The 27039-nt window shown below is 43.8% G+C and overlaps 1 protein-coding gene across 2 annotated transcripts in view; it reads right to left on the bottom strand.

Moving 5' to 3' along the window:
• The window catches only part of ephb1 (EPH receptor B1), a 161924-nt gene that overhangs the window by 70740 nt on the left and 64145 nt on the right, over positions 1 to 27039 (bottom strand). For both annotated transcript variants that reach the window (XM_028975172.1, XM_028975173.1), the window contains exon 3: positions 25838 to 26519. In XM_028975172.1, the coding sequence (XP_028831005.1) occupies positions 25838 to 26519 (682 nt within the window). The remainder of the gene's footprint in view (positions 1 to 25837; positions 26520 to 27039) is intronic.

Genomic DNA, 27039 nt, shown 5'->3' with positions numbered 1-27039 from the left:
AAATTTCCACCATCACAAATCTTCTTTATGCAAGTCTGAGTTCTTTATGCATTTTCATGGAACGCATCAGCTTCCACACGTTGGTGGCGCAAAAAATACATTTTCGGATTTGTCCGAACATGCAGTCCTAAGAAGAAAGAGGTAATCTCTTCCCGATCCCTGAACACCCGTGTTTATCATAGCGGGATCAATATATCGTCAGGCGGCAGGAGCAACGCGGTAAAATCCCCATAAAGTGCACAGCCAGAGCAGCAGCACATAAATGAAAACTGCTCCACGAGGCAACGGAATGTGGACAGCTTCTACAGCGAGGGCGTAAAAATCTGGAAGCTCACTGGTCTTTTTGGTGACCCCAAATGAAGGAGGGAGTAGCGAAACTGCAGATCAGCTCTTTCTAACTTCAGAATGTTTAAGTTTTGGTTTTTGCATACAAGTCGGATTAGCATGGTTAATAAATGAGATTTTCTGTTGATAATTTTCTTGTCACCACATTCAACTATGTAAAGAATAAAAGTATTTAATAGGAATATTTCATTCATTGAGATCTAGGATGTCTTTTTTTTTAGTAGTGTATAAACCTGTAAAACTATTTATTTATTTTGTGCCTATGTGGATCTTGCCCCTTAAAACAATTATGTTGTATTTGCTGAAACAGTGGGGTGAACACAACCCCCCCAGAACTGCAATGTCAGGTTAACCAAAAGAATAGTTCATTGACTATGAGAGTGAAAATACGACCTGAGCACCATCCTGTGACCTCTTTGAACTGAGCTGCTTTGGGAAAGAGCTGTGCAAGGGTCATGATGACTTTCCTATCCGGATAAAGGGGACCTAGAGAGCCCATGGCCAGATGGGGCCTTGATGGAACCTGTGTCCCATGGACCTCCGTTCCATTCTGTCAGCAGTTCCAAACCTCTCCCCCAAAAAAAAAACGGAGCTGGGGGCAACAAAGGGCGTGCCGAAAGTTTTCTTTGCTGAGGAGCGCCACCTCTATTCCCTTTGAGATGGGGGAATAGACAGCAGTGGCCATTAATCATCCCTTCATTCTGACTCCGTCAGGGACCGATGCCTCTCCCCTATCAGCTGATGAAGCTGAGAGCGCCGTGGACACGCCGTCCGCAGCAAACACACTCAGTCTAAGTGGTGGAAACAAGTCAAATTTGCCGTTTCTTCTCGCTCGTTCTCACCATTGCTCAGAGCTCCAATTTGTTAAGTGAAGGGTGGTCAAATGGGGGCTGGCTGCTTTGTGTGTCTCTATCATCTGGAAAGACGATCTCCTAAGGAAGATTTATGTGAGGGAATTACGTGCCGTGCTGATGCGGCCCCGGCACGTCGGAGCGCGTGATGAAGTCTGGAGCAACAAACCGACTCATTTTCTCATTCCATTTATTCCGTTCACACGCCCCACCGCAGACTCTTCCAAGGTCAAACGCGGCAGAAAGTCCGTCGTCTTTAGTTACTGAGAGACGTCGACTCCATTCTGAAAGACACACGCCGCCATTTGAATGAATGAGACTGTGGAGGGCACATATCAGGAGAAGCATTCTGCCCCGGCACAAGCGGTATTGTGTTGAGATGAAGATAATATTTCCCGTGCCTGCCAATATGTCACAAGTAGAGCAATCAGTGTCGCCAGATACCTCTGATTATTTCATCCCAAAATTGTTGAACTAGCGAAACTATCTGAAAAATATTGAACTGGGTTCCTCTTCAGCTTACTTTAAAAGGCAAGAACCGCATTTGCTGTGGAATCTAGAACAATATAGAACACAGTATCAGTGAGTGAAACCTGTACAGCTAGACTTAATCTAACAACCGAGACTGTCAGCTATGCTGCATAACATCACATTCCCTACTAAGGTGCAAAGAACCCTACATTTAAAAGGCAAAAGACCATAAGAGAGTCAGTACAGAGATTAGAGATGAACAATGAATGGACAAATTAGTCTGATTAGTCTGATCGTCATTTTGTAATGCAAACAATGAGTCAAGGACTGGGAACAATTTTTGTGATATTACTGTGTCTTACTGCCAAAAAACATTTAAAGTACCCAATCGTCGACACGATGGAGACCCCTTCTCCAGGGTCCAGTTTGGGGTAACAATGCCGGGTGCCACTGGTCACACGGAATAAAGAGAAAAGCTTGTTCAGTTCTGCAGAAATGCTGCAGAAAAAAAATGAGTTGTGATTTCTTGTTACTATTTGCATATCTTAATAAAGAGGCTACAGAGAGTTCTGTCTCCTCACCCACAATGGCGAACCGACCACCTGACTGCCGTCCTTTACCATAACCGTGGAAAAGGAGAGGCAGGGAGGGAGTCAGGAGCAATGATTCCCCGTACAAATGGATTCAAGTCTCATCTATGTCTCGTACCTCAAACTGCCTATAGACAACCAGGACTCAGGGAAAAATCTATGGCACTGATGCAGATGCCACTGGATCGAAAGCAACGGGCGGCCGCGCTCACCAGGGCCAGCGTTGCTCAACAGAGGGCAGTCAAGCCACAAAGCTCTCGATCGCTGGAGAACTGGCACTTTTCAGCCTCTAAAAGGCTGCACCTTCGTCTACTTTATGTAAATACTTGACATAATGGGATCTGCAGGAAATGAGAGCGGAGTGTGGGGTTGTCTGTGAGTGGGAGTGAATTAGCGTGAGGGAGACTGAGCGAGAGAGAAATACTACACTTAGACAGACATAAATAAGATTGGCGAAAAAGCCATTTGCTTTTTCAGCGTGATGCCTTTAGAGAAATGTCATCTCCTGAGTCTCGTTGGCCCCGGACGCAGCAAGCTACCTGAATAGCAACCTAACAACAGGTGCACCAGCAGTGAGCTGGACAACTCACCAGCACTTTCTTACCTGGAGACTTGGCTTATTCAAGGGCCAAGACAGAAGGCTGCTTGTATTTATTTATATTTATATTTTTTCTTACTATTTCATGCCAAAATGAAGAAAAAAGCGTTGGGGAGGGAGAGAAGGTGTAAAACAGCAAAGACTAAATCTGCATTAGCATATTGCCACTCAGCACGCGGTTGCATGTGGTCACCTTACAGTGCATGCTGTAATAAAATCGCAGCCTCCTGATTGGCTGGGCTCAAGCCTCTCTTCAGATGAATTCAACCTCTAGACACCAGGAGGGTAACAGATAGGGAGGTGGCGCTCATAAATGGGAATTTGCCATGCTGAGCCACCACCAAAGTGCCGGGCCCAGCTGCCTGTGCAGGATGAAAACATGAATCACAGGCGCAAATGAGCACCAGTGGAACATGCACTTCCTGATAATTACAGCCAAATGGAATTTGAGTCGGAATGTTGGTCAATCAGCTATTCCCAACATGTCCAACATGCATCTGAGCAAAAAAAAATCAAGAGCTACAAATTACCTGCAGATCACAAAGTGACTATGTTGAACTTGTTCTCAAACTTCCATCAATTTATTTTCTCACGTCTTGTCAACAGCGATTTTAGGATAATCTATATTAAGACACTTGAAATTTAACTGAAATGATTAAATGTAAATAATTGCAATTTTGCTATTGAATTGTCTTTTTCTGTTCATTTTACCATGATTTTATAGTAAACCTGGTAATTAAAATTATCACAGTTTATTAATGGCATACGTGTATATCTATTTATTTGCATTGAACCTTGAATGAATAAAAACATCATAATGCAGTTTGCCTTGTCGATATGATAAAATATTTGCATGTAATCTATTACTATGTTGGTCAGGCTAAAAATTGCAAGCATAATGTATAACATCTGCATAACATTGCTTTCTCCATGTTGTTAAACTCATTTAGATTTAAACCAAACAGCATCCACAGTGGTGCTCCAATGTTTCAGTTTTACTATCCATGATTTTACACGTTAAGAGTCAAAAGCAGGAAAAGCAGCATAAAAAGAAGTGAAAGTGAAGTGATTGTTATTGTGAAACACTGCAGCACAGCACACAGTGACACAACGAAATGTGTCATCAGCTTTTAACCATCACCCTTAGTGAGCAGTGGGCAGCTGTAAAACTGAGGATAGTAGTGTAAAAATGTCTCTCTCTCTACACACAAAAACACTGTATTCAAACCACTCCGACTTGATGTTACCTGGCAGGAAGAGGCGTGGCACAATAGAGGTTAAAAGGATGAAGAGTTTCTAATTTATTAACACCAGTAAATTATTATTGCAGTTACATGTAAATACTGTATGTAAAAAAGGTACCAATGTTACAGAGAAAACCAAAATGAAAAGAAAGTAAAGGGAGAGAAAGAGAGAAAAGCCATGAGAAAAAATGGGTAAAATAGGAAAGACTCAGGTACTGATGGGAAAATTTCCCTCAGCTCCCGATAGAAAAGAAAATTCAAAGTTCCTGACCACAAGTGAAAAATCGTTTATACATTTGACCCACAGGAATTTGTCACCGACCAATCAGGATTTGTTGTTTCTGTGTTGTCCTGTTCCCCCGTGATCTCCCATGTGGGGCAGACAAAGGCAGGGCGGGGTATCACAAAAACCTGTGACCTCTTGCCGTTTGACAAAGATATGGAAAACGGAGGTGTTGAATCTCCATACACAACCAAAGCGCAGAAACGCCATGGCCCTGCGATGTCCCATCTTACACCTGGGGAGCAGTGTGTGGGGACGGTGCTTTGCTCAGTGGCACCTCAGTAGATCGGGATTCGAACCGGCAAACTTCTGATTACGCCGATCCCTGGATACAAACGTGTAATTCCCCACCCCCACCCCACTGCACTTTGTCCACCAGACCTCCTGCTGGTTGTGTTTGGGTGACAGTCAAAGCCACTGCGGAAATGGCACCAGCATGACAAACACTCAGGGATAAACGAAAGAGAGACGTTTATCACAGTCTGGGTAAAAGCGAGGAAAAAATAAAACATTTTAAAAGGCCAGATTTCATTTCAAATTGACCAGGAAATGTGGAACCCTTTAGACTTCAGATAAAAGCACTTGAGATAAATAGCCAGCGAAAAACTCGCAAGACTGTAGATGAAATGCTGAACTTTTTTAAAAGACATATGATCATGTTCAGTTTTGGGATTTTTCACATGATCCCTACCGCAGAGAACAGAGCAAAGGCGAGGCGGGGGGCGGGGGGGTGGAAAAACAGAGCCGCACAGAGGCCTGCTTATTTGACATGTTTAACTTGGAAAGCGCCGCCTGCCCCGAGGCCGTAAGCGAAGCGGCGATGGCTCGAACGGGACGGCCGTGACACCAGCAGGCCGCCGGCCACCCGCTCCAGCCCCGAGGCGGAGGATGGTGGGACGGAGGGGCCATTAAGGAGGCGGCCGCCGAGTGATGGATGCACTCGGCGGCCGCTGCGCTGTAAAAACACGGCGCCGGGACGGAGCACCTCTCCGAGACGCCGGCCTCGTTCCTGACGTTTTTTTTATAAATGTCACCGGCGTACAGGGGGAGCCGCATACAAATGGCCTCGATTACCAATGCTAAGGTGCTGCGCGGAGAGGGAGCAGCGGGCCAGAATTAATTACTTCACCCGGCCTTTGGGCTGCTGGGTAAGGAGTGGCCTGTTTGCGACAGCATCTTTCAGTGCTTGTTAGGAAAGACTTCCTTTTTACTGGTGGCGCCGTCCTGGAAATTATAAACATTGTCTCCCATAAACCGCAAGAGGTCCCATTCCAACTGGATTCTCGTCTCCGACTTATTACTCGTCGGGCTTCATTAGAGGCAGAAGATGAAATGCGAGTCGCGCAGGCGGAGCCTTTGTACTTCTTCCTCTGTTTACGCCTTTGAAGAAAAGGCGCGTTTGCATGTGTGACTGGTGCCGGAAGGCTGGTTCGACATGAGTGCCGTTCAGCTAACCTGCTCTCCATCGGTAACACCCATGCTGCCGATTGGCCACGCAGAGTTGAGAGACTTCAGAGTGATGACAAATGCCATGGGACCCCAGATGTGCTGAGGTAGGGAAAATGAACAAATCCACGGAGAGTCTTTCCTGTTCAGCTGCTCCGTTCAAATAGATAGGCCTCATTTAGGCCTCATAATCATATTTGCCGGTTAAAATTCTAAATGTTGGATGAAACAATGTTTTAGGTCAGCACTCAAGCCTCTCTATGGGTCAGAGAAGTGTAGAACCAAAATCTCTGGGGCGCCAGCATACAGAACCACAGACCTCTACCTTTAACACACGTTGGGTTTTCAAGGTGCATTGTTTGGTGGTAGTAGCCTGGTGGGTTGCTTGCATATGAAGCAGAAGTCCAAGGGGGGGGGGGTCCCCTCTAACCACTGATTGTAAGTCGCACTGGATAAGCGCGTCTGATAAATGCTGTAAATGTAAATGTTTGCAAGCTAAAATGCTAAAGCTGTGCTACGAGAATAAAGTGGCAATAATTGATTACATGCGTTTCTAGGATTATAGGCCTTTCAGTGATCCTGACAAACAACTGGGATATGCACCATTGTGGATTGCGTTTATATGTATTAAGTCTGGGTGATATGACCTCAAATCAATATCATGATTAACCGGACCATCAGCATGTAACACTACTGCCAAGGTAATATGTTTTCCAAGCACCACGACCACACTGATCCCTTCAAAAGCTGGAAAACAGACTATGTCATGGACCACGGACGGGATTCTGGTTATGAATGCTGGTTTTGATTAATTGCCAAACACTAATATGTACATTGTTAGTACACACACTATAAACAAGATATATTATACTGTACTGTAGTCGCACTGTGGCACTGCGGTTAGTCATGACCTCACAACTCCAAGGTCGTCAGATCGAATCCCAACCCCAGCTTTGTATTGTATGGAGGTGAATTGAATGTGAATGGTGTTTGTGTGTGTGTGTGTGTGTGTGTGTGTCTGTTGGTCTCCACCTATGTTCCAGGATTAGGCGATATGAGAGTATTGCATTGTTCGTGAAACACTGGCAGGTGGAACCCCGTTCATTTTGTGTGTTACATTCTCTACTCTAGGGTGGTAGTAGCCTAGTGGGTTGGACACTCAACTATGATCAAGAAGACCACAGAGTTCAAACTCCACTTACTACCGTTGTGTCCCTGAGCAAGACACTAACCCTGATTGTAAAATCGCTCTGGATGAGCGCATCTGCTAAATGCCATAAAAGGTAAAATGTAAATTTACCCATTTTGATGAAAAATGTACATTTATTATAGAAGTAAATGAAACCAAGCCAACTCCCTTTATAAGTGGTCTGCAGCAGTTCTTTTCATTTCCATTTCTTCACACAGATGTACACATGTTCACTCAGCAGAGTGCAGCCCGGGAGTCGAGGCGAATTTCCTGCACCAGAATCGCGTGAAAGGAAGAGCAGGCCAACCCATATGGGACGGGTTAACCCTCGAGTTGTAAAGAGATTCATCTGTGCAGCTCTCTTCGCAGTCTACCTCACTGAAAAGAAAAAAAAAACCCTGTCCCGCTTTACAACTACACATATACTCACTCGTGGCACACTCAGAAAGTAGACACTGGCAGTAGAATGTGGCAAAACGGAAACGAATGGAATATACGTTCTGCATTCAGCCGAGCTACTCAAGTAAAAGCGGAACAAACCCGAGTCTGTGCAGAAAAGGAGCAAACAGGTAAATAAAGAAATAACGGCGCTACGCCGACTTCGCTTTTCAGCGCGGAACCGAAGAGGGGCGCACCTCCACACTCTGAGGGCGAGTCTCAGTGTTAAACACGCACCTGAGCCTCGCTGACATTGAAGAGTTGGTGAAAGACACAGAGTCACAGGCCAGTTGACCGGGAGGATTAGAGCGGAAAGCCAGCAACCCTCCTGCGCCGAAGAGGTGGAGCAGGGAAGCTAGGAAGTGAATGACTAAATAAATAGGCAAGCTGAGCATCGTGGCCAGGTTAGTGCAGATGGAAGGGATCAGGAGATCAGCACGGCAGTGGAGGGGAAAAGGCCTCTGGTTGGTTAGGCGCTACTCCCACCATTTAATTAATTTCCAACCAAACGTGATAATATACAGCCAACACAACACACCTCGACTTAACCTTTGTTTAAACGGACAGAAATTTTAATTACTTTAATTAATTAAGAAATTATCAAAGCTTTTCATGACTATTGGGATTTTGATTCAAACTATTTTGGAGTCAAGGCTTTTAGATGCAAGTAAAGTATAATTTTGTTCTCCCACTGAAGAAAGGTGTGGGGGAAAAAAAGCCCTTCAGGTGATGAGAACACGCTGGGTCTCGGGCCATATGGCAGCGCTGTTGCCAAACTAATGGAAATATTTATTTGCATCCTTGGAGATATAAAACGAGTGTTTAATGGTGCTACATCACAGCGGTGGCTCTCACATTGCGGTGTGGTGGAAACACATTTACCAGTGCTTGAGTGTGTATGACTGTTAAATTACGTGTATGTGTTTCTGTCTGTTCTCAGGGTAGACTTTTATGTGAACCTGTGCGTTTTCATGAGGTAGTTTTCAGTCCAATTAAACCAACAAAGCCTCATCACTACATAATGAACTTCGTTTTCTCATGACATCAAATGGCTCAACACTGGAATTGCAATGAAGAAGAATAAGGGAATTCAGGAAAACAACAAGTAAATTGTTGTAAATGAGGAAGAAAGTAAAAGTGAGTTGTTGTAGTCATTGTGATGTGCAGCAAGCACAGCACATGTTGCACATAAGCAATTTGAATTGATTCATAAGCACATTTTGTTCATTATTAATAATTCCATGTGTTTGATGACTGGTCCGCCGAGTAAGTCTTTTAGTAATTTTAATAATAATGTACTTATAACGAGAAATGGACAAAATGGGCGTCCCCAGAGGTCATCCACGATTATTATAAATGAAATAAAATTAGAGCAAGTCTGATTGTTATCAGTGTAGGGACCCTAGATTTTAATGCAGTTATTCAATGTACCCAGGAGAAATGCCTTTTGGGAATTTTATTGTATACAAGTTCTAAAACTATTACAAACAACATAAAAAAGGAAAGGGAGGTACGTCTCATCTTGATAAATGGATTTTACCGTGATCAGATAGTCAGGTATAAATGTACGGAGAAGGCTATGTTGTTAAGAATGCAGCATGTACCACGGAGGCAGACTTATGCAATGAACATTCAATTGTAATAAACTATGCACGATCCGTCACGCGTTCTCTGTCTGACGGATGATTGCACAGTAAGGCATAGGACGGTACTACTTTAACAGTGATAAGCTCAGTTGTGCTGCTGGTCTCTCATGTTCACTCGTGATGGCAGGGTGTCGTTGAGGAAGATGTACCATTGGTTCTGGTTTTGATGCTTGGTTCTTCTTCTTCTGCCTTTCCTATAGATGTTCTTCTGTTCTGCCATGTTCTCTTGTCTCAAATCTTTTTTGATTCTCTTTCACTAAGTTGACAATGGGATGCCAACTTTATCTGCAGTAAGACCACGCCCGAGGTTGAGGCCTTAGTAGGCTGTCATGCTGCAGGGAGGGCTGCATTGCTTCCCCACTTTGACCTTCTGACCAGAGATGAGTTTACAACTACAACTAAAGAAAGTGATGTAAGTTTTATGCAATACTCTCGCAATTAAGTCATTCCATATTCACTCAGGTTACAAACTGGTGGTTACAGAGACACCAAACAGTACATGCATATTCATCTGTATCATGGCACACCACATTCTTGTCAATAACTAGAAAGCCTGAAGTTAACTAGGTATGTCCTTTGAATACCGAATGTGGTACACGGGAGATGAAAGTCTATCGTCCCACTAAGTGATATAGTGATAGTACAGAGATACTCCATGAGAAGTAAAGAAAGGATTTTTCTGTGGGAATCCTGCATGACCTCTGCCCTGCGGGTTAAAGGTGGTGTCTTGGATTTTATGGCCCAATCGTCCTTATCTTAAATCAACAGAAAAGGGCTCTCTAAGTTTTGTGAAGCTCACAGTTTTATCTTTTCTTTTGATATGAAGGTGCTCTGTAATCCTTAGAGTGGTCATTTTGCCCTAGCATTATCTTTAGAGGGATGTCACTGGAATGTGGGATGTGGTACCATCTCTGCTTCCCCTACATGTACCTGCATAAATTAAAGCGTGAACATTTGTAAGGGCAAAGTTTCGGGTTTGAACATAGGACTAGGACAGTTTTGTGTGTATATACAGAAACACATTTACAAAAATGATGTTTTTACCCTCATAAAAATAAAAAATAAAAAGCATTTCTATCGCATCGGGCTGGTAAAACAGCTGTCTGTCCAGACGCCCAGCATATGCAGCTATGCACAGACGTATGAGACTTTAGAGTTTGGCCCCTTCAGATGTCCCTGGTTCAACATCAGCGCCATCTGCCACCCCCAGTAAACACATCCCACACACACACATACACACTCATTCATTTATTACCCTCTCGCTCCAGGTTTTCCCAGGCGTCTTCCCTCTTTTTCTGTCGCTGGATCGATAACGATAAATTGATTCCAGGTTGGATGAGGGCAGAAATATTCATCTCGGCCCTGGGCCAAGGCCTGTTATTGATCCCCAGCAGGCGACTGCTTTCACACCCGATTAAGGTGTTTTACGACGAATGCCAGCTTTAGGGTCACATAAAAAGGTGGATTCCTAATCACATTAGGGGGTCTGGCAAGTTGGGAAGGGGGATCCCAGTGCCTTGACTCCCACAGTCCTACCTGAGCACCTCAAGATCATGCTGAGGCTCAGAGAATCTTTTATAAGACCCCTTACCAGAAGGACTGTCAAAGCAGCTCCATAAAATATTTCACCCCCAGTCCTAACTTAGAACAATGTGTCGGATGGTTGGTTGTGTTAAAAAAACCAAGCACTGAAGCAATAAGCTGCATTTAAACAAAGCACCAATATGAATGTAGTATGTGCATTCGATCCCTGAGTAATATCCTAGTTTCCTCCCTGATCAAACGTCTAAAATGGACACACTTCTCAGGTTTATTACCTGCTGACAACCCTCTCGCTGTGCCTGGAGACTCTGAGCTTCCAATGAATGCGTGCCACCTCGGTGTAAACAATGGATCTGTCCTTTTCCTCTTATATTGCTAACCTTTCTCAATCATCAGAAGGCTTCATCCATTTATCATCACACAAGCCACTCAGATTCAGACTGCTCCAGAATTCATTTCCAAGGGAAATCATCAAAGAGTTATGCAAATATAAATACAGACAGGTACTGCAAACATATGATTTACTCTCATTCCTCACCAAAAAAAAAAAAAAAAGAATTCTCAATTACATTTTTATTTTGTTACCCCAAGGAATTTGCAGGGGATTTTGATTAAATGGCATCAAATAAGTTAATTGAGCAAAAGCAAATATGGAGCATATCGTTCACGCTCATCCACGCTTGGGGCAGCCAGGCCACAGCCACCTGCCAGTCACGCGGCAGCATACAGGGGAGCTTACAGGGCCAAACTAAGGAGCTGAGAACATTTACAGGCATTTTACACACACCACAGCACCAGTGTTTCCTTCTCACACGTGGTGTCAGACACACACATCCACACACTTGCACACTTTGCTAAAAGAGCAAAAGGCGAATGCAAAAGACAACGTTTTTTACGCCGGAGACGAGAGTCACAAGAGTCCTCCAGCGGGCTCTCTGAGGGCTTCCCTAAGAACCTTTATCCCTCTCAATCGAGCCCCAAAGCCTGGGACTCACTCCGAGGGCAAAAGGATGGGGCCTGTTATGGAAACCAGGGGCTTAATAGCTTCATTTCAGCTCGCAAAGACAAAAAAAAAGACTGAAAGACTGATCGGTAAAGAAAGTTTGGGGCGATTGTCGGAATTTGCCCCTATCCTTACACTTTCTGGGACCATTCACTCTCTTCAGCAGCTGTGTGTTCAGGGTGCACTTTTTTTTCCAATTGTTGCCGGCTTTTGTAAGCTGAGCGGAACAATCCGGTGGGATGGTGGGAAAGGGGAAGTGGCGAGGAAAAGGCTCGGGGCCCTTTTCAACCAAGCAGGCAAACTGCAGGCCATAGGCACGATTTCTCGCTTAATCTGGGTCATTCAGCCGTTTCGTCTCACGGTTTAAATGCGCTGTGAATAATAGCGACGCCCATGCAGAAGCAGCCACCGTGCATCTGTTCATCTTGTGCTCGTCAGATAAATGAGATGCCCCACCTTGTGCAGTATGCATCCTTAATAGGCTTGAGCAGATCGCTGAATTGTATCTACTTATGCAATTATCTCATTGACTCAATCAACGTGTTGAAATATTTATGTCAAGCAAGAAGGCATGCTATGCTAATATCATCTTTTAAGATTTAATGTAATCAAGCCATTAATTATTTATGTAGAACATGCAATCCTTGCATTAATGCCTTTTGCTTTTCCTTTGCTCTTTTAAGTTCAGTGAAATCAATCCTTTCACTCACTATAACATTTGATTGTAAAATTAATATTTTCTTTTTTAGTTTTGAGACAATGCAATGCAACCATGCAAAGTCAAATCATTTTTTTTTTTTTTATCATTTTTCATGTCCTGGTTGCCACTGGAAGCGCCATTATGACTGTTCTTAATAGCTTTTACCCATTTAGCTGGCTTCGTTCAGTTATGAGTTGCGCATAACTTAAAAGTCAGAAGCACTTTTTTTGTGACTTCTACCAGAGTGTGTTTAAGGAGACGTCCTTGATTCCACATTCTCTCACAGAATTTAGAACACTCTTCTAATTTATGCCTTCTTTCACCATTTGCACAAGCTCTTGCCCTTGGGTATTTTACAGCAATATTTCATGAAAAAATAAAAACATAAAGATCTGTCTGCAAAATTCTAGTAAATTTGCAAATGGTCTGTTGAGCTCTAGTGAAACCCTTCATCAATGGTGTTTTCTACGACTGAAATGAAAATAAAAAAAGGCAGAAAAAAATCTGGCAAAAATGTAGAAAATCATTCAAAGAGAATAATTGGTACATCGGGTCTAGACAGAATTTCCAATGTGGGGCATATATTAGAATTTTTTGACAGGAACAGCTATGTGTCTGTATGCTGTATCCTTTCACATTTCTTATTTCTACTTATTTCAACCCTACAATGCACACAAATTGTGGAGCAGCTTTAAAACAGCTCTATTTACATTGGAAAAAATGTGTAGCACAGGCATACTGTAAATCATGGTATTACATTGAATTCCTGGACAGAATTGTTGTATGCACATCTGAAAACTCACACACAAATTCTGTTCTGCATTATTCTGGCTATTTTATGGCCAAAATACACATATTGTACTGTAAATAAACACATTTAAATTAAATTAAATTAAAAAGAAAATGCAAAGCTAAAGATTCTTGGCCAGAAATGCTTAAGGTTTTGATACCCACAGATCCTCTATTCGCAAGATGGGGAATACAAACGCTGAATTTTGGACAGGTGAAATGCAGCTCCTCCTGCATTTGGTCAAACTTGTGCAGTAGCATTCATAATGATCTGTAACTTATTTAGGGTGTGCTTGGGTAGATCGATGAAGAGTCTGATAGTGACAGAAGCATGCATCATCCAAGATAGATTCTTACATGGACACCTTCAAGCTGAAGGCGAGCTGTTCAATCAGCCGACAGACGTAGTCTATAAGCTAAGTTTTGAGGTGGGATCTTCTGAGTATGGTGGTGTTACTTCTACTCGATCCCAATATATATAGGAACTATATATAATGATATATAGGAGAGTTATATAGGTCAGTCAGATCTAATTAAATGGGCAGCTTTCCCAATGCAAGGTTACAGTACCAACTTCCCAGAGGGGAGTTCACTTTGCCAGACCTCTGCTTGTTTGATTGACCTACTCTTTATTTTTTCTCCCCATTCCTGTGATTTTCCAGCATATGACAATCTGTGGATCAGAAAGGAAAGAACAAGGACTGGAAAATCTATAACTACTCATTGCCACCAATTCATCAAAGTATCCTGGTGATGATGAGGGATCTAAAATTACAAATCAACTGATGGGCCAGCATGACCCTAAGACGTGCATCAAATTGTGAAGCAACCATAGCTGTGCAACAGGGAGACCTAGGTTTGAGTTCTGGCTGAAGAACTGGATAATATAGGGTGTTCCATGGATGTTAGGTGAATTTACGAAGCAGCATTGGGAGTTACGTATATGTGTGTGTGTGTGTGTGTGTGTGTGTGTGAGAGAGAGAGAGAGAGCATGCTTTACTCTGTAATGGACTGGTGTCCTGTAGTGTGCCAGCAAAAGCCTGGACAGACTCCAGCTTCCGTCAACCTGAGAAAGTGAGTAGGTGGGTGCTTCTGCATTTGCCCGTCTACATAAAAATGAAGACAAATCTAAAATGAAAGGCACATCGATGCCACACCAAAGAAGGTGCAGCCACCTTATGAATAAACATGCATGGCTGCAAATTAGCTTGCAGGCTGCGGTAGTTTGGCTTTGGCGCTTGAAGCAGCCCGAGCTTTCCCAGCCTCTGTCTAAGACAAGTAAACAGACCCCTGACCAAGCCAGTCAAAGAGCATCCAGCTCACGAAAGCCAGGAATTACTCACTTTTTCCCCCTCCTTCTCCTCTCATTTGCTCGTCCTCGGTTTGAAATGTGGAGCAGTGTCTCATCCCCCTTTACCTCAAGCAGACAGACCAGGCAGGGGGGCTTGGGGGCCTCTGATCAATAATTTGTCACAGACACGTCAGAAGGCAGAATGCCTGGTCCGAATCAGAAAGTCTCCCCCTTTCAAGTCAGGGGGTCAGCTTTGCCAAGTCTTTTGCCATGAAAAGGCTGAAAGCTCATTGATTGGCGACATAGAAGTCTCCATTAGAATTGTTCAAGGAGAGACAGCATCCGCATTCTAGGCAAGTTCACGAAAAAGGCAAGTGCAATAAACTGCCTTGAAGAAATGTGAAGAAAAGAAAAAAAAAAGTCCAGGACGTGCGAAAATTAATTAATTATATGAAGGCGTTTGGAGCAGTGACACCATAATTATTTCACGGCAGCCACTGTTACTGCAGCATATAATTGCCATTTTAAAACAAAATACTCCTTACACATCATTGAATTATGGATCCAGAGCACAAAAATACAAGAATGGTGATGAAGAAAAGAAAAAATGTCCTGACTTAAATATTGTCATCGCATTTCAGTGCAGTGGGGATACGATGTTCGGAACTGCCTGCTGCGCTTCCCTCTGGCCTTTAACTGTCTGGAAGCTTCCATTTCTGCTCAGAATTTGGACAAGACATCACCTCTATTCCCCTTCTTTCTTTTGCAAAGATTTACTCTGTTGCTATATACGCATTTCTGAATGGGTTGTTGTAACAAGACAATTTTTGTTTAAACGCCATTGGAATCATTTTGCTCTAAGTTGAGAGTTGTTAAGGTAAAATCATCTGTCACCGCTAATTCAATTACCAATTAGTTTATAATACAGATGATTTTTTCAGTCAGTTTGTTGTTATGCCCATTGACAATAAAGTAGAGCAAATATTAAGTATGAATGGAAATAGTTTCTTGAGATCATGGTTTAGGGTGTAGTGGTGAGTCTTGCACAGACAGTTATGATACAATGCATCACTTTTAATTAGCTGTGACGTTGAAGCACAGGAAAAAAGAAGGTTTTGCCAATCTTATAAAGCTTAACTGCAAACCTTAGCTGCCTTCCCTTTTTAGCATGGTCTTTGATCAGATCGTATGTGTAACATCCATCACTTGCAAATGTTATTAAGCAGAATGAATCAGACGTTCAAATATGATGATAAAAAGCAAACAAAAGTAATTATTTCCCCTGAAATACTGGCATTTGAGTAGATGGCCACAATCAATAACTCCAGTGTCGATCCTTGCTTTTGTTCTTGCATGCCCTGACCCTGGACAACAGGCACATGTAATGTAACAGGTACGTTTTGCCTACGCTTGCACCTTAAAAGAGGTACCATCCACAGAACATACTTTTTCTGGCTTAACATGCAAATTGCATTCTCTCCACCCAGGCGATAGCTGGATAAGGAAAAAGAAGAAATGTGGCTGTGAAGTCTTTGTACTGGGTGCAATGCCGCCAGCGCTCCCCATTCTCCCCTCATTAAAAAACAAAAAAAAGAAGAAGATAAAAGTGAAATCAAAAGGCAGTGGCGAAAAAGGGCTGACGTACTGTCAAAAAAAAAAAAAAACTGGGCTTTGACTCCCGGGTTAGACAGGGGTAACTGTAACAGTGATCAGTCCCAGGGTGCATCTCTCTCTTTCTCTCTCTCCTGGTGAGGTCCTGGTATTAGGAAGGAAAGTGGGCAACGGGAGGCTTGAAAAGGGGCTGTGACCTCCCCCCGCGGCTCGCCTGTGGGTCCTCACTCACCCTGGCCTTTGTGTTTTGCCAACAACAGCGGTGTAGGCAAATTTGAAGGGACTGCAGCCATCTGCTGACGCCATTGACTGCTTTGTCTGCCCCTGTCGCCACTCCCTAGTTCCCCTTTTCCATCGGCAGCCATTGTCCAAGAAGGCTAAATCATTCCACCCAAAGGCTAATTAGGGGACACGGGAGAGGGGACAAATATGTAGAAGATGGTGAGACCCTGATGATCCAAGATACTGAGAGAGCGAGGCTTCCGATAAGCGAAAAAGAGAGAGCAAGGGAGAAAGATAAAGGATGGCAGGCCAGACTCATTAGAAGCGGCATGCCACCGCTGTTTCTCCGTGTTTGGATAGGAGAAAGGAAGGAACAGAATGGCCGGGGGGAGGGGGGGCGTCAACCCATTCAAAGCTGAGCAACAACAAGTACGCCGCGCCGCTCTTTCTTCTTTTCACCCATCCTCTTGACCGTCACCACGGCCTTTCTCCTGGTCAGTAATGGGGACCTGACGAGAGCGGACAGAGGGCTTTTTAATTGGCGTCCAAGGTGACCCAACTGTGTGTGAGTGTGAATGTGCGGGCCTGAATACGTACAATACCTGAATATGTGCGAATCCACCGGCTTTTCACTGCTGAGGCCAGATGTGACCTGCGCAGTCTCCGAGTCTCAACAAAGGTCTTTCTTTAGAGCTCCTCCATGCACATCTCCATGAGACATTTCCACAGCTCCCCCTAACCAGTCACTGTGTTTTTACTTTCAGCTTACTCATAAGGATCAATAAGAACCCTGCACAGATATATCCAAAGCCTGCCCAGGACAATAAAGTACCACCGCGTCAGAAGAGAAGAGAGGGGAGGACATGGCGTTTTAACTGATGGCGTCGCTGGAACAGGTTCCTCCTTGCCAGGTTAACAGGTCTCTTTATTGCTTCATGGTATGAGAGGGCAAGAGATATATAGGAGCAGTTTAGGAGATGCTCCAAGCATTGCTCTCTGTAAGTGCAATTATTGAAAAAAAGGTTATAAAGATGAGATACAGCATCCAATCCAGTGAAATAAATGTCATCTACCGTCCAGGCTGAATGCCAAGAATAAGCTGGGAGGTTTACAGCTGCCGGTGCAATCCGTATAAGCTCTCGCTCCCACTCAGTCCTTTTAAGGAACGCTCGTGGTTCTCTCCGGTGACTACACGGACCGCGGCAGGGGGTTAGCGGCCGGCTCTCACCCGGCACAGACCCATCATTGCCGGCATAAATAACATGGCCGTGATGAATGGGCACTTAAAGCCATTCCCTCAATGGGCCGTAAATCTCCCGTCACCGCTGACAACCCGCTGAACGTTAAATAAAGTTATTTGAATATTTGTATTATTAATGCTGCCATGTCCAAAGCTTCCCAACGCCAAAACCGAAGGAACCATGCAGACACATCATTAACATCAGCTGTGCAAAGAGGAATGGTCGCAGGCCAGAGGAAACGAAGAAGGGTGCTGGTGGCCTAGTGGGTAACACGCTCGCCTATGAACCAGAAGACCCAGGTTCAAACCCCACTTACAACCATTGTGACCCTGAGCAAGACACTTCATTGTCCTGAGTGTCTCCAGGGGGGGGGACTGTCCCTGTAACTACTGATTGTAAGTCATTCTGGATGAGGGCGTCTGGTACATGCTGTAAATGTAAATGTAGGAAGAGATGGAAAAATAGAAAGAAAACGACACGCCAAAAACAACCCGTATCTAATTAAGTTCATGGATCAAGTCTAGTCTAAGGCCCAGTCCACACGACAATGTTTTCTCACCAAATTTTTTATCCGATTTTATCAGGGGACCCAGAATGGTTATTTCCTAAAAATGGTTATTTCTCTTTCCGGTGTATCCATGTGGACGGCAAAGCACACATGAAACCGCTGTCGTATTAACTCAACCTCCAACCTGACCTATAACCCCAAACGTGTCATACATACAACAATGGCAGACAATACATTTGTGGCTGTGCTGTAGTGGTTGCAGAACCGCATAAAGCAACTAAAAGAAATTGTCTCTACGGTGCACATTTCTAGTGAAAAGACAAGGCTGGAGAACAATGACGTGTTCTGGCTGATTAACGCACCGCAGAGGAGAACTAGACAACATTTCAGCTAACACTGCTGTGTAGATGTGAGTTTTTATGAACCAAAATCCCACTTTAAAGAAAGCCATTCTCTTATTTGCCTAAAAGTGTTTTTGAATGGAGAACTTGAAGTATTAAACTGATAAAACACATCTAGAATTGCAATGACAATTCTTAGTGGAAAATATGGATGGTTTGGAAAAAACATTTCAAATTACTGTGGTAGGTGATTCTGTCAAGATTACATGCACGCTACAGTCAAATGTTAAGTTGGTCCAACTAAATATAAGAGTGCAGGACTTTTCTTTTCCACTGACGGATATGTGCATCTAGCCTGCCACTACACCGGACAACGCTGGCCTCGTCCAGAACGTTCTCCAGACACAACAGATAATGCCTAGATCCCGCTAAGGCTGGAAGATTTCACTGAGCACGAGACAGAGTATGTGCTTTGCATAGAAATGGGCCAAAGCACAAAAGCTACAAGCTCAGCAGTAAGGAGCCAGCGTGGTTACCCAATTACAGAAGAATAAAGCCTCCGTGCCTCATAAACCGAGGAGACAGCTTTTACTCACACTCAACCGTTCATGATAAATCACATGAGGCGGTCTCTTTATGTTCAAAGTCTATTCCCGTCTTGGGCCTATAGACCGCCTTAGGGCTGCTTACATACGAATGAAACGTGGTCAAGAAGGCAGGGAAGGGTCACAGGTTTGAAAACCTCAGTGTGGAAACGGTTAAACTTCAACGTTGACTCCTCTTTTAGCATGAGATCTGGTATTATGCAAATGCAAATGTACACAAATTAATTCCTTCCATTACAATTTGATTAATTTGACATAGTGTTCAACATGCACAGTGGCTGAAGAAAGAATGATGCAAATGACCATTGCAATCACCGTTGTTCTAAGTGGGTCAAAATGGTTCTCTGCTCTCCTTCAAACTGAAACACGGAGTTGGACAGGACTAACCGCTCATAGAAAAAAAGAGAATAAAAAATTTCAAAATTTATAAAGATCAAGAATATTTACTCCAAGAATTATAAACAAAGAAAAACCGCATAGAGATAATGAGAGCAACAGTGTCTCAGCATGTCTCCCCGGACTTGCCAGGCGTCTCAACTAAACACAAACACTCACTCACATAGACACACATGCACATATATAAGGAAAGGGCTGAAGCGTTAAATATGGTACCATGCATGTGTGTGTATAAGAGTTGCTTGAGTCCTCTGTCTGAGCCCCCGCAACCCCGCAGTACCACGTGAGCGCTTCACTTGTCTTACTAACAAGCCCTTGTGGGACAAGAATGGGGGAGAGAGCATACGGTTGATCTCCTCAAAGGCGGTGGTCCTCCCGACAGTCTAAGTGGCATGCGCCATAACACGGGCTGCTTTGATGACAAAGATGAGCATGGACGACCCCAACACCGTTCGAACACACCAGGACTGCATTCCTCGCCCAGGTGTCTCCGTGATAAGTAGCGGACATGGAATAAAGGTGCGGCGATGAGAGCACGCTCGGCTATTCCCACGGTTAATTACGGCCCACGGAAGCCGGGGCGATATGTACAAGTCTTGTTAAGCATCCGATGCACATCGCACTTGGCACAGGAGGCAAAGCAGCTGGGGGAGTCTGCTGGTGAACCTGATCCTTTTCTGTATTTATCTCTCTCTGTCTCACACACACACACACACACACACACACAGACTTATCAGGATATTTATTTTCTCCAGCTCGGCTACAGGGTCTGTCACAGTGGTGAGTGACAGCATTTGCTGCTGGCAGCAGCAGAGGTCGCTTTTTTTTGTGTGGGATGATAGCTGCAGGTTTTTTTTTTTTTTTTTTGTCCGGATTCACACATAGAGCATTTGCAGCAACTGACAGGACTCTCAAACACACACACACACACACACACACACACACACACACACACACACACACACTACATGCACAGCAGGGCCACTCTCCACCTTTGGCTGTGCTTCCCGGACAGTGGCCAACGCCGAGACAGCAACAAACGGTACGTCGGATAATCATGCCATACAGGTCAAGGGTACGGAGCACAGTGGGTGCCAGAGCTCCCGTCCCCCGTGCCGATTAACAGCGAGGAGGAAGTCAGATACGCAAAAAAAGCCACTAACCCAGTTTTCCACAGCTTGTATGAATAATCTGGTATAATTAATTTGAGCCTAATTAAAGATGTACCAAAACTGATTGCGGAGATCTCGCTAAACATGCCATGACGATAAAAATAAAGGTGACCTGATGTTTTTTTTCCTGCCCTTCCATGAAAGTAGTTGCTATTTCATTACAGATTTGTGCAGCAATTTATTATTTCTTTTTTTTTTTTTTTTAGATAAATTTTGATTAAACACAATTGTGACTGACAGCATTCCCATGCAGTGAGAAAAGGGGGTTACCTCCTCTCGCCATAAGTCATTCCAAGGATCATGGTAATAGATGGTCAGAGCATTCAACATTATGACAGGCATCAACTGCACTAGCCTCCATTATGTCAAATAGATGGTGCCGCAAGGTATGCGATGCAAGCTATTAAGGAAAGGCAAGGCCCGTATACACCGGAGCAATATTTTTTGTTGAACGCTGTGTTTTCCATGCCTTGTGGAAGCCAGCTCCATCATGATTGCCTGGAGGGCATCGCTGTAGCTTCCTTGTCTCTTTAAGATGACCGTCTGTCTGAACAGACACATTATTCATTTTCCTATGTATTGTTTTTTTTCTTTCAACCCATTCATTTGCTGATTCCGATTGTAAAATGTATCCAGAATAATAATCAGCACTGTCTGTATTTTTTTTGTTCATACTAGTATTTGTTTCTTCTGTCACAATAAATATTATTTACAATCCCAACTCACTGCTAACTGCAGCATTTGCGATGAAGTTACTGCTTATGCAAAATATTTTGTTTTGATGCCATGTTGACATATTGTGCAGCTCTAATTTCTAGCTACACTTATCAACCAATCAGTGTTCTTGGAATGTTTGAAACAGAAATAGTTGAAATGCAGACTTTTAAAGTGATTTGCTGCGACAGGCCGCCAATCCTTTGGGAACAAACAGCGCCACACAGGCCGGCGAATGGCTTGCCATTGGGGCCAAATGCTCACACGGCGAAAACAGCTCAAGATGTTTATCGTACAAAAGACATTCGACTGAGGACCAGATTCTCCACTGAAGCATATCAGTATGTGACCACCACTTCACACTTTTCTAATTATTTCCATGCACGAAATGGCATTTCGTCTGTTCTTTCTTCAAGACCCTAATAGGCAATTACTTCAGCTCCATTGGAAAGGGCATGTTTTTACACTGACCTGAATTATCATGCCCACCAAAAGCCTTTTGATTCTACAAGACCTTTCACATTGCATTTCCTTGCGCAAATAATGAAGCATATGAGCATATTGTGTGGAAAACAACAACACAACGAAGACATGGTTTTGTCACACGGAAGCAGATTAAGGGGGTTGACGCATCGCAATCTCTAAGGCAGTTCAGTAGTCGAGCCACTAAGTGTCTGTTAGTGCTATGATTGTTTTATGTAATGGACCATCAACATAAATCATCATCAATTATGCAAATGAGTCACTATAAATGGGATGCAACAATTAAATAATGCCTGCTATTATGACAATCCTTGAATGTACTGTTTGTAACATTTAAAATATGACAAATAACTTAATATGTTTGCATTTGTAAAGGAAATTTAGATCTATTACGTTGCATAAAATCATGATGTCACCCCATTCAAAGTGAACTGGTTATCAATTTCCAACACCTGTCTCTTTTAAAGTAATAATAAATAAGCTATAGTCTTAAGAATGAATCACAATTAACCATGATTAATTATAACTAATTAATCACTAATTACTATTTCAAACAATGAATTCTTTGTTAAATTTTGATTGACATCAATTGACAGCCTTAATGTTAACCTTATTTTATCACTATTTTATCGTCAGAGCATGTGAAATATTCTGCTTATACAGAATAAGACACACATTCAAACGTATTACAACTTTTTGATTTAAATGCAAATTGACAAAAAGGGTCTGTGTGTGTATGTATGCAGGAGAAAGTCCATATGATGTTCTCTGTTCTACATCTTAGACCCAGAATGTGAGCAATGACCTACTGCTGGCAGTCTCTGCTCTGGCTGTCTGTCCTCCTATAATTAGTGTGTCTTCAAAGTGCTGCCTCGCTCTTCAGTGCCTGTCTCCCGGGCTTTGTTTTTCAGCTCCTTGAAATCGCCAAGTGCAGATAAAGCTAGGCAAAAGTACCCGGGGTATCTCATTTCTGGACCCCCTCGAAAGGAAGTTGGGGGCATAGGGAGGAGGAGAGGATATCAGGAGAATTAACCATGCCATGCATGTCCTCGCCTTTTCAGAGGGTCTTTGTAGTCGCTGCAGAGAAAAGGCCGGTTTACACATACTCCATCAAGCTCTGCGGTTTCAGTGGACCACATGTTTACCTTTTTAATTTATGGCATTTATCAGGCGGCCTTCCAGAGGGACTTACAATCAGTAGTTACAGGGACAGTCCCCCCCTGGAGACACTCAGGGTTAAGTGTCTTGCTCAGGGACAAAATACAGGGACAAAATACACAATTGTGTTACCCAGTAGGTTACGTCCACCCCAATCACAATGAATCACATGTTAATCACATATTCTGCTTGGCATAATGATAAATGATCGATCACTTAATCAACATGTCAGTTGAATGGCAATTTATGGTGATGGCAGGCACTTCATAGCTTGACCGTGTTTCACGGTGATGCTTTTAAATGCTTTTTGCTTTTAAATGCTTCAGAGTGAACGGCAATAGTAAACAAAAAAATTCTAATTTGAAAAAAAAATAATCTGTCCATTTATACACTGTACTGATCTGAAAAAAAAGTGTATTTGTCAGATGCACACCCTTGGGTCTATGCACTTGTTGCCTCAATAAAATGTAGTTACTGAATAATAATTCATCTGCTGGGTTAAGTATTGAATTTTTTCCCTTTTTTATCTAATGGAGGAACACAGGGACATTCCAGATGTCCACACAGTATGGGTGAGCGTGCGTGCATCAGCTTTGATTGCTTTGTATCTCAATCATGTCTAATATGGATGCTGTCGAACCAGACAGCTCCTGTGGTGAGACAATCCAGTCTCAATTACAGCAAGTGAAGGGAGTGAGGGTGACCTTTCACCTGTCGGTCAGCACGCTAACAGTGCGGGAGCCGACCGGGCACAGAGCTATAGTCCGACCGCGCTCACCGGCCATGGGGCGGCCGCTCCAGCGTCGCGTCAGGATCACAGCTGTCACGCGAGCCACCACGCTGTCTGGGTGCATCATGGACACCACGGACCCCATTACTCACGGATGAAGTTGGATGTGACTGTTAACACAGCTGTCTTCATGATGGTGAGAGCTGCTAATGATGGGGGGGGGGGGGGGGGGGAGAAAGTAGATCTACGTTGTGAGTTATTTTTCCTGGGCAGATGCAATTTCATCCTCTTTCTTTTTCCCCGAAAGCCATGATGGGAGATGGTACAACAGCTGGAGGGGCTGACAAATCAGTCAATCTAGAGCTTGAGACGAGGTCACGTCTCTCTCTGTCTCTCTCTCTTAAGCCTAGGATGGAGAACCCCGGCCAAGAAAACACAGGCCAGCTGCTCAGAAGCGAAGACAAGATGACTTGGGAGGTGCTGGGGCCGTCCTCGTTGCTGTAAAAGCATCCACACGCCAGCCAAATGAATGCAATTAGTAGCAGTAAAAACATTTTTACTACATGCCGTTGCTAAGCATCATTTCCCCTTGCACTCCCGAAGCTGCGTCCTCATCGAAGGCTACTGGCTTTTCATGCTGCATCATTAATCCCATTTTTCCCTTCAACAACCTGGACTAACAAAGCAATAATCCTCAAGCTCCCCCGGAAAACAAAGGAATGGAACAAACACGAATTAATGCTTTTTTTGTGAAAGTTCTGCATGTTTCCTGTTGGAAGCAGGTGGAAGGGAAGCAAGAATGGACCCTTTGTGATGGTGGACATTTGGAATTTATCATAAGAATCTCTCCATTGATAAGGGAGTTGAGCCCAGGGATATATTTGAACTTGGGACAGCCGGCACCTGTGAGCAGCACTCTTCAAAGTCAGAGCTCCTCTGGCCAAGGACTCAGGTTCGGGTGTCACGGAGAGGCTAAAGTGCAGAAGCACAGGGCTTTTTTTTTTCCATATCTGTTTATTGATCATGGCAGATGGCTGTCAATCAGTCTTATCTGCTTTCAACACACTCTCCTGTGGACTTCCTGAGGGAGCCAATATGCCTGGAGAGAAGATTTCAAGCTGTAATCATAGACCTTGAGCGTACTGTAACCAAAAGTGTGTGTGCATGTGCCCGTGTGAAAGTTTCTCTTTGCAGGCATGCATGTATACATACATTTTGAATGCACGTGTGTGGAGGTGAGAGTTTTCTGTACTTATGCATTTGAATGTGAACATGTGCATGTATGTATGTATGTGTGGTTTTAGTGTGTGATCATGCTTGCAGATGCTTGCAAGTAACATTATGCATGTGTGGGCATGCATTTATCGTGTTTATCTTAATGGAGACCAAATGTTCTCACAAAGATGGGAAAAAGTCCTCACAAGCAAGATTTATTACAGAAATACTGCATCTGTTACACATTTATTCTGCTTGGTCCCCGCAAAGATATGGACAACAAAAATGCACATGTTCATATACATGAGTCTGTTTATAAATGTGTCTATTATTAAATCTAATCAATGTAAATTAATGTCTGTGACTGTGTACCTATGCACCTGTCTCATCCATTATGTGCGTGTAAGTGTGTGTGCGCCTGTGTGTGTATGCAAGAACACATATGTGTGCATGCCTGATAATGAAAAGCAGACTGATGGAGCGAGTGTCAGGAGTGGAATACATATAGCAGGGCTACCCAGCTCTTTCACCTATGGGGGAAAGGCATTTCCAGATGTCCATGCCTGCTGTGTGTAATCTGAGTCACCACAAATTAGCATCAATCAAATGCAAAATAAATCAGCGTCCCTCCACTGCCCTGTCTACAAGGAGACATGGGGAAACGTTGGCATGTTCCTGAAACAACATGCAGGCTTAGCTCTACAGAGGGGATGTAGACACTCTCAAATATAAGGCCTGCTTTTTTTTATATTCATTAAAAAAACTCATCACAAAATATCTACTGGTATCGCACTTTTTTTTTTACTAAATAAGTAAAGAGGAGAGCACTTTTTCAGACACGTTTTGAGAATAATGTTTAAGCGTATGTACCACCACTGTGAGCTCAGATAGTTTAAACACGGCAAAGTTCAAACTTTTAAACCCACAAAATGCCGTTGTAAAAGCTCCCCCAAGGTTACTGGGGATTTGTCGTTTAAGCAGCGATTTTACGAGTTTAATCAGACGGAGACCTTACCTCGACACACATTGCCGTTATCGGGCTCAAAGCCAGCTTTGCAGGTGCACCGACCGATGGGCACCATCCACTCGCCGTCGCCATTGCAGTACAGCTTGATAGGAACGTCCACTTCCTCGGAATTTGGGATGCAGACGCCTCGGGCGATGACCAACGAGGTGCTCTCTGCGCCAGTCATGGTCTCGGGGAAGATGGCAAAGTTCTGCACCACGCTGGGACATTTTTTGTAGAATACCCGCACAGATAGCAGGGACATGCAAGCGCCATAGTCCTGGAAAGCCAAGTAGAAGCCGTTCTGCGAGAGCGGCCCGAAGCTTCTCACCTCCGTGTTCACCTTCATGAGACGACCACCAAAGTCCACCTGCGAGAAGCTCTCGTCGGCCGCAATGGTATCCACCTTCAGGTATGGGGCCTCCATCCAGAAGGCTGTTCCCTTGGTGGCGATGACCGAGTCCGTTTCATAGTAATAGAGGTTGAAGGTTTCTTTGCAAGAGCCCGGCACGTTGGGGATGCTGCTGCAGTCGCGGACGGTGAAGCGCATCTCCACGTAGATGCGCTGGGCGCCACGCCGGTCTATGAACGTGGTGAGGAGCCAGTTGTTCTGGCTGGGCTCAAAGACGTTGCACACCTGGTACGTGCGGATGGTGTTGAGGTTTTCATCGTAGCCGCTCACCTCCTCCCACTGGAGAGAAAGCACACACAGAGGAAGAGAAACGCGTCATGGAAGAAGATAACGTTTGGATTGCTTTCAGTCATTCAGCAGTACCTAGAGTACCAGAGGTCCTCCTTGGGAAATTTTGGCTTCACATGAACCATCTCAGCAGGCCATAAATATTCATGTACATTTGGAGGTCTTTCAGCTTCTTTTTTCCCCGGCCCTTCATTATGAATAATGAATGACTGAAAACATAATATGTTTTCTGTGACACTGTTTTTTTTCGCAAAGATGGTGGGAGTTTCAGCCACGGAGCAGCAGCTATTCCTAGCGTGCACACAAAAACCGTAATTACCTGAGAAGTGGAGCGGGACTGATATCATCTTGGCCAAGTGTGACTCGGCATTGACTTTGCACATTATGAAAAGTCATGCGTAACAAATTCAATATTATGTGTTGCTAAATTACGGCTAATGAGCGAGGAGTTAGTGTGACAGTGGAATCTAGCCCACGATGCAAGAGCTTAAAAAAAATTGCTTTCCTGCAC

This window comes from Denticeps clupeoides, chromosome 4 (assembly GCF_900700375.1).
Source record: "Denticeps clupeoides chromosome 4, fDenClu1.1, whole genome shotgun sequence".
Lineage (NCBI taxonomy): Eukaryota > Metazoa > Chordata > Actinopteri > Clupeiformes > Denticipitidae > Denticeps > Denticeps clupeoides.
This window is presented reverse-complemented; position numbering and strand designations above follow the sequence as displayed.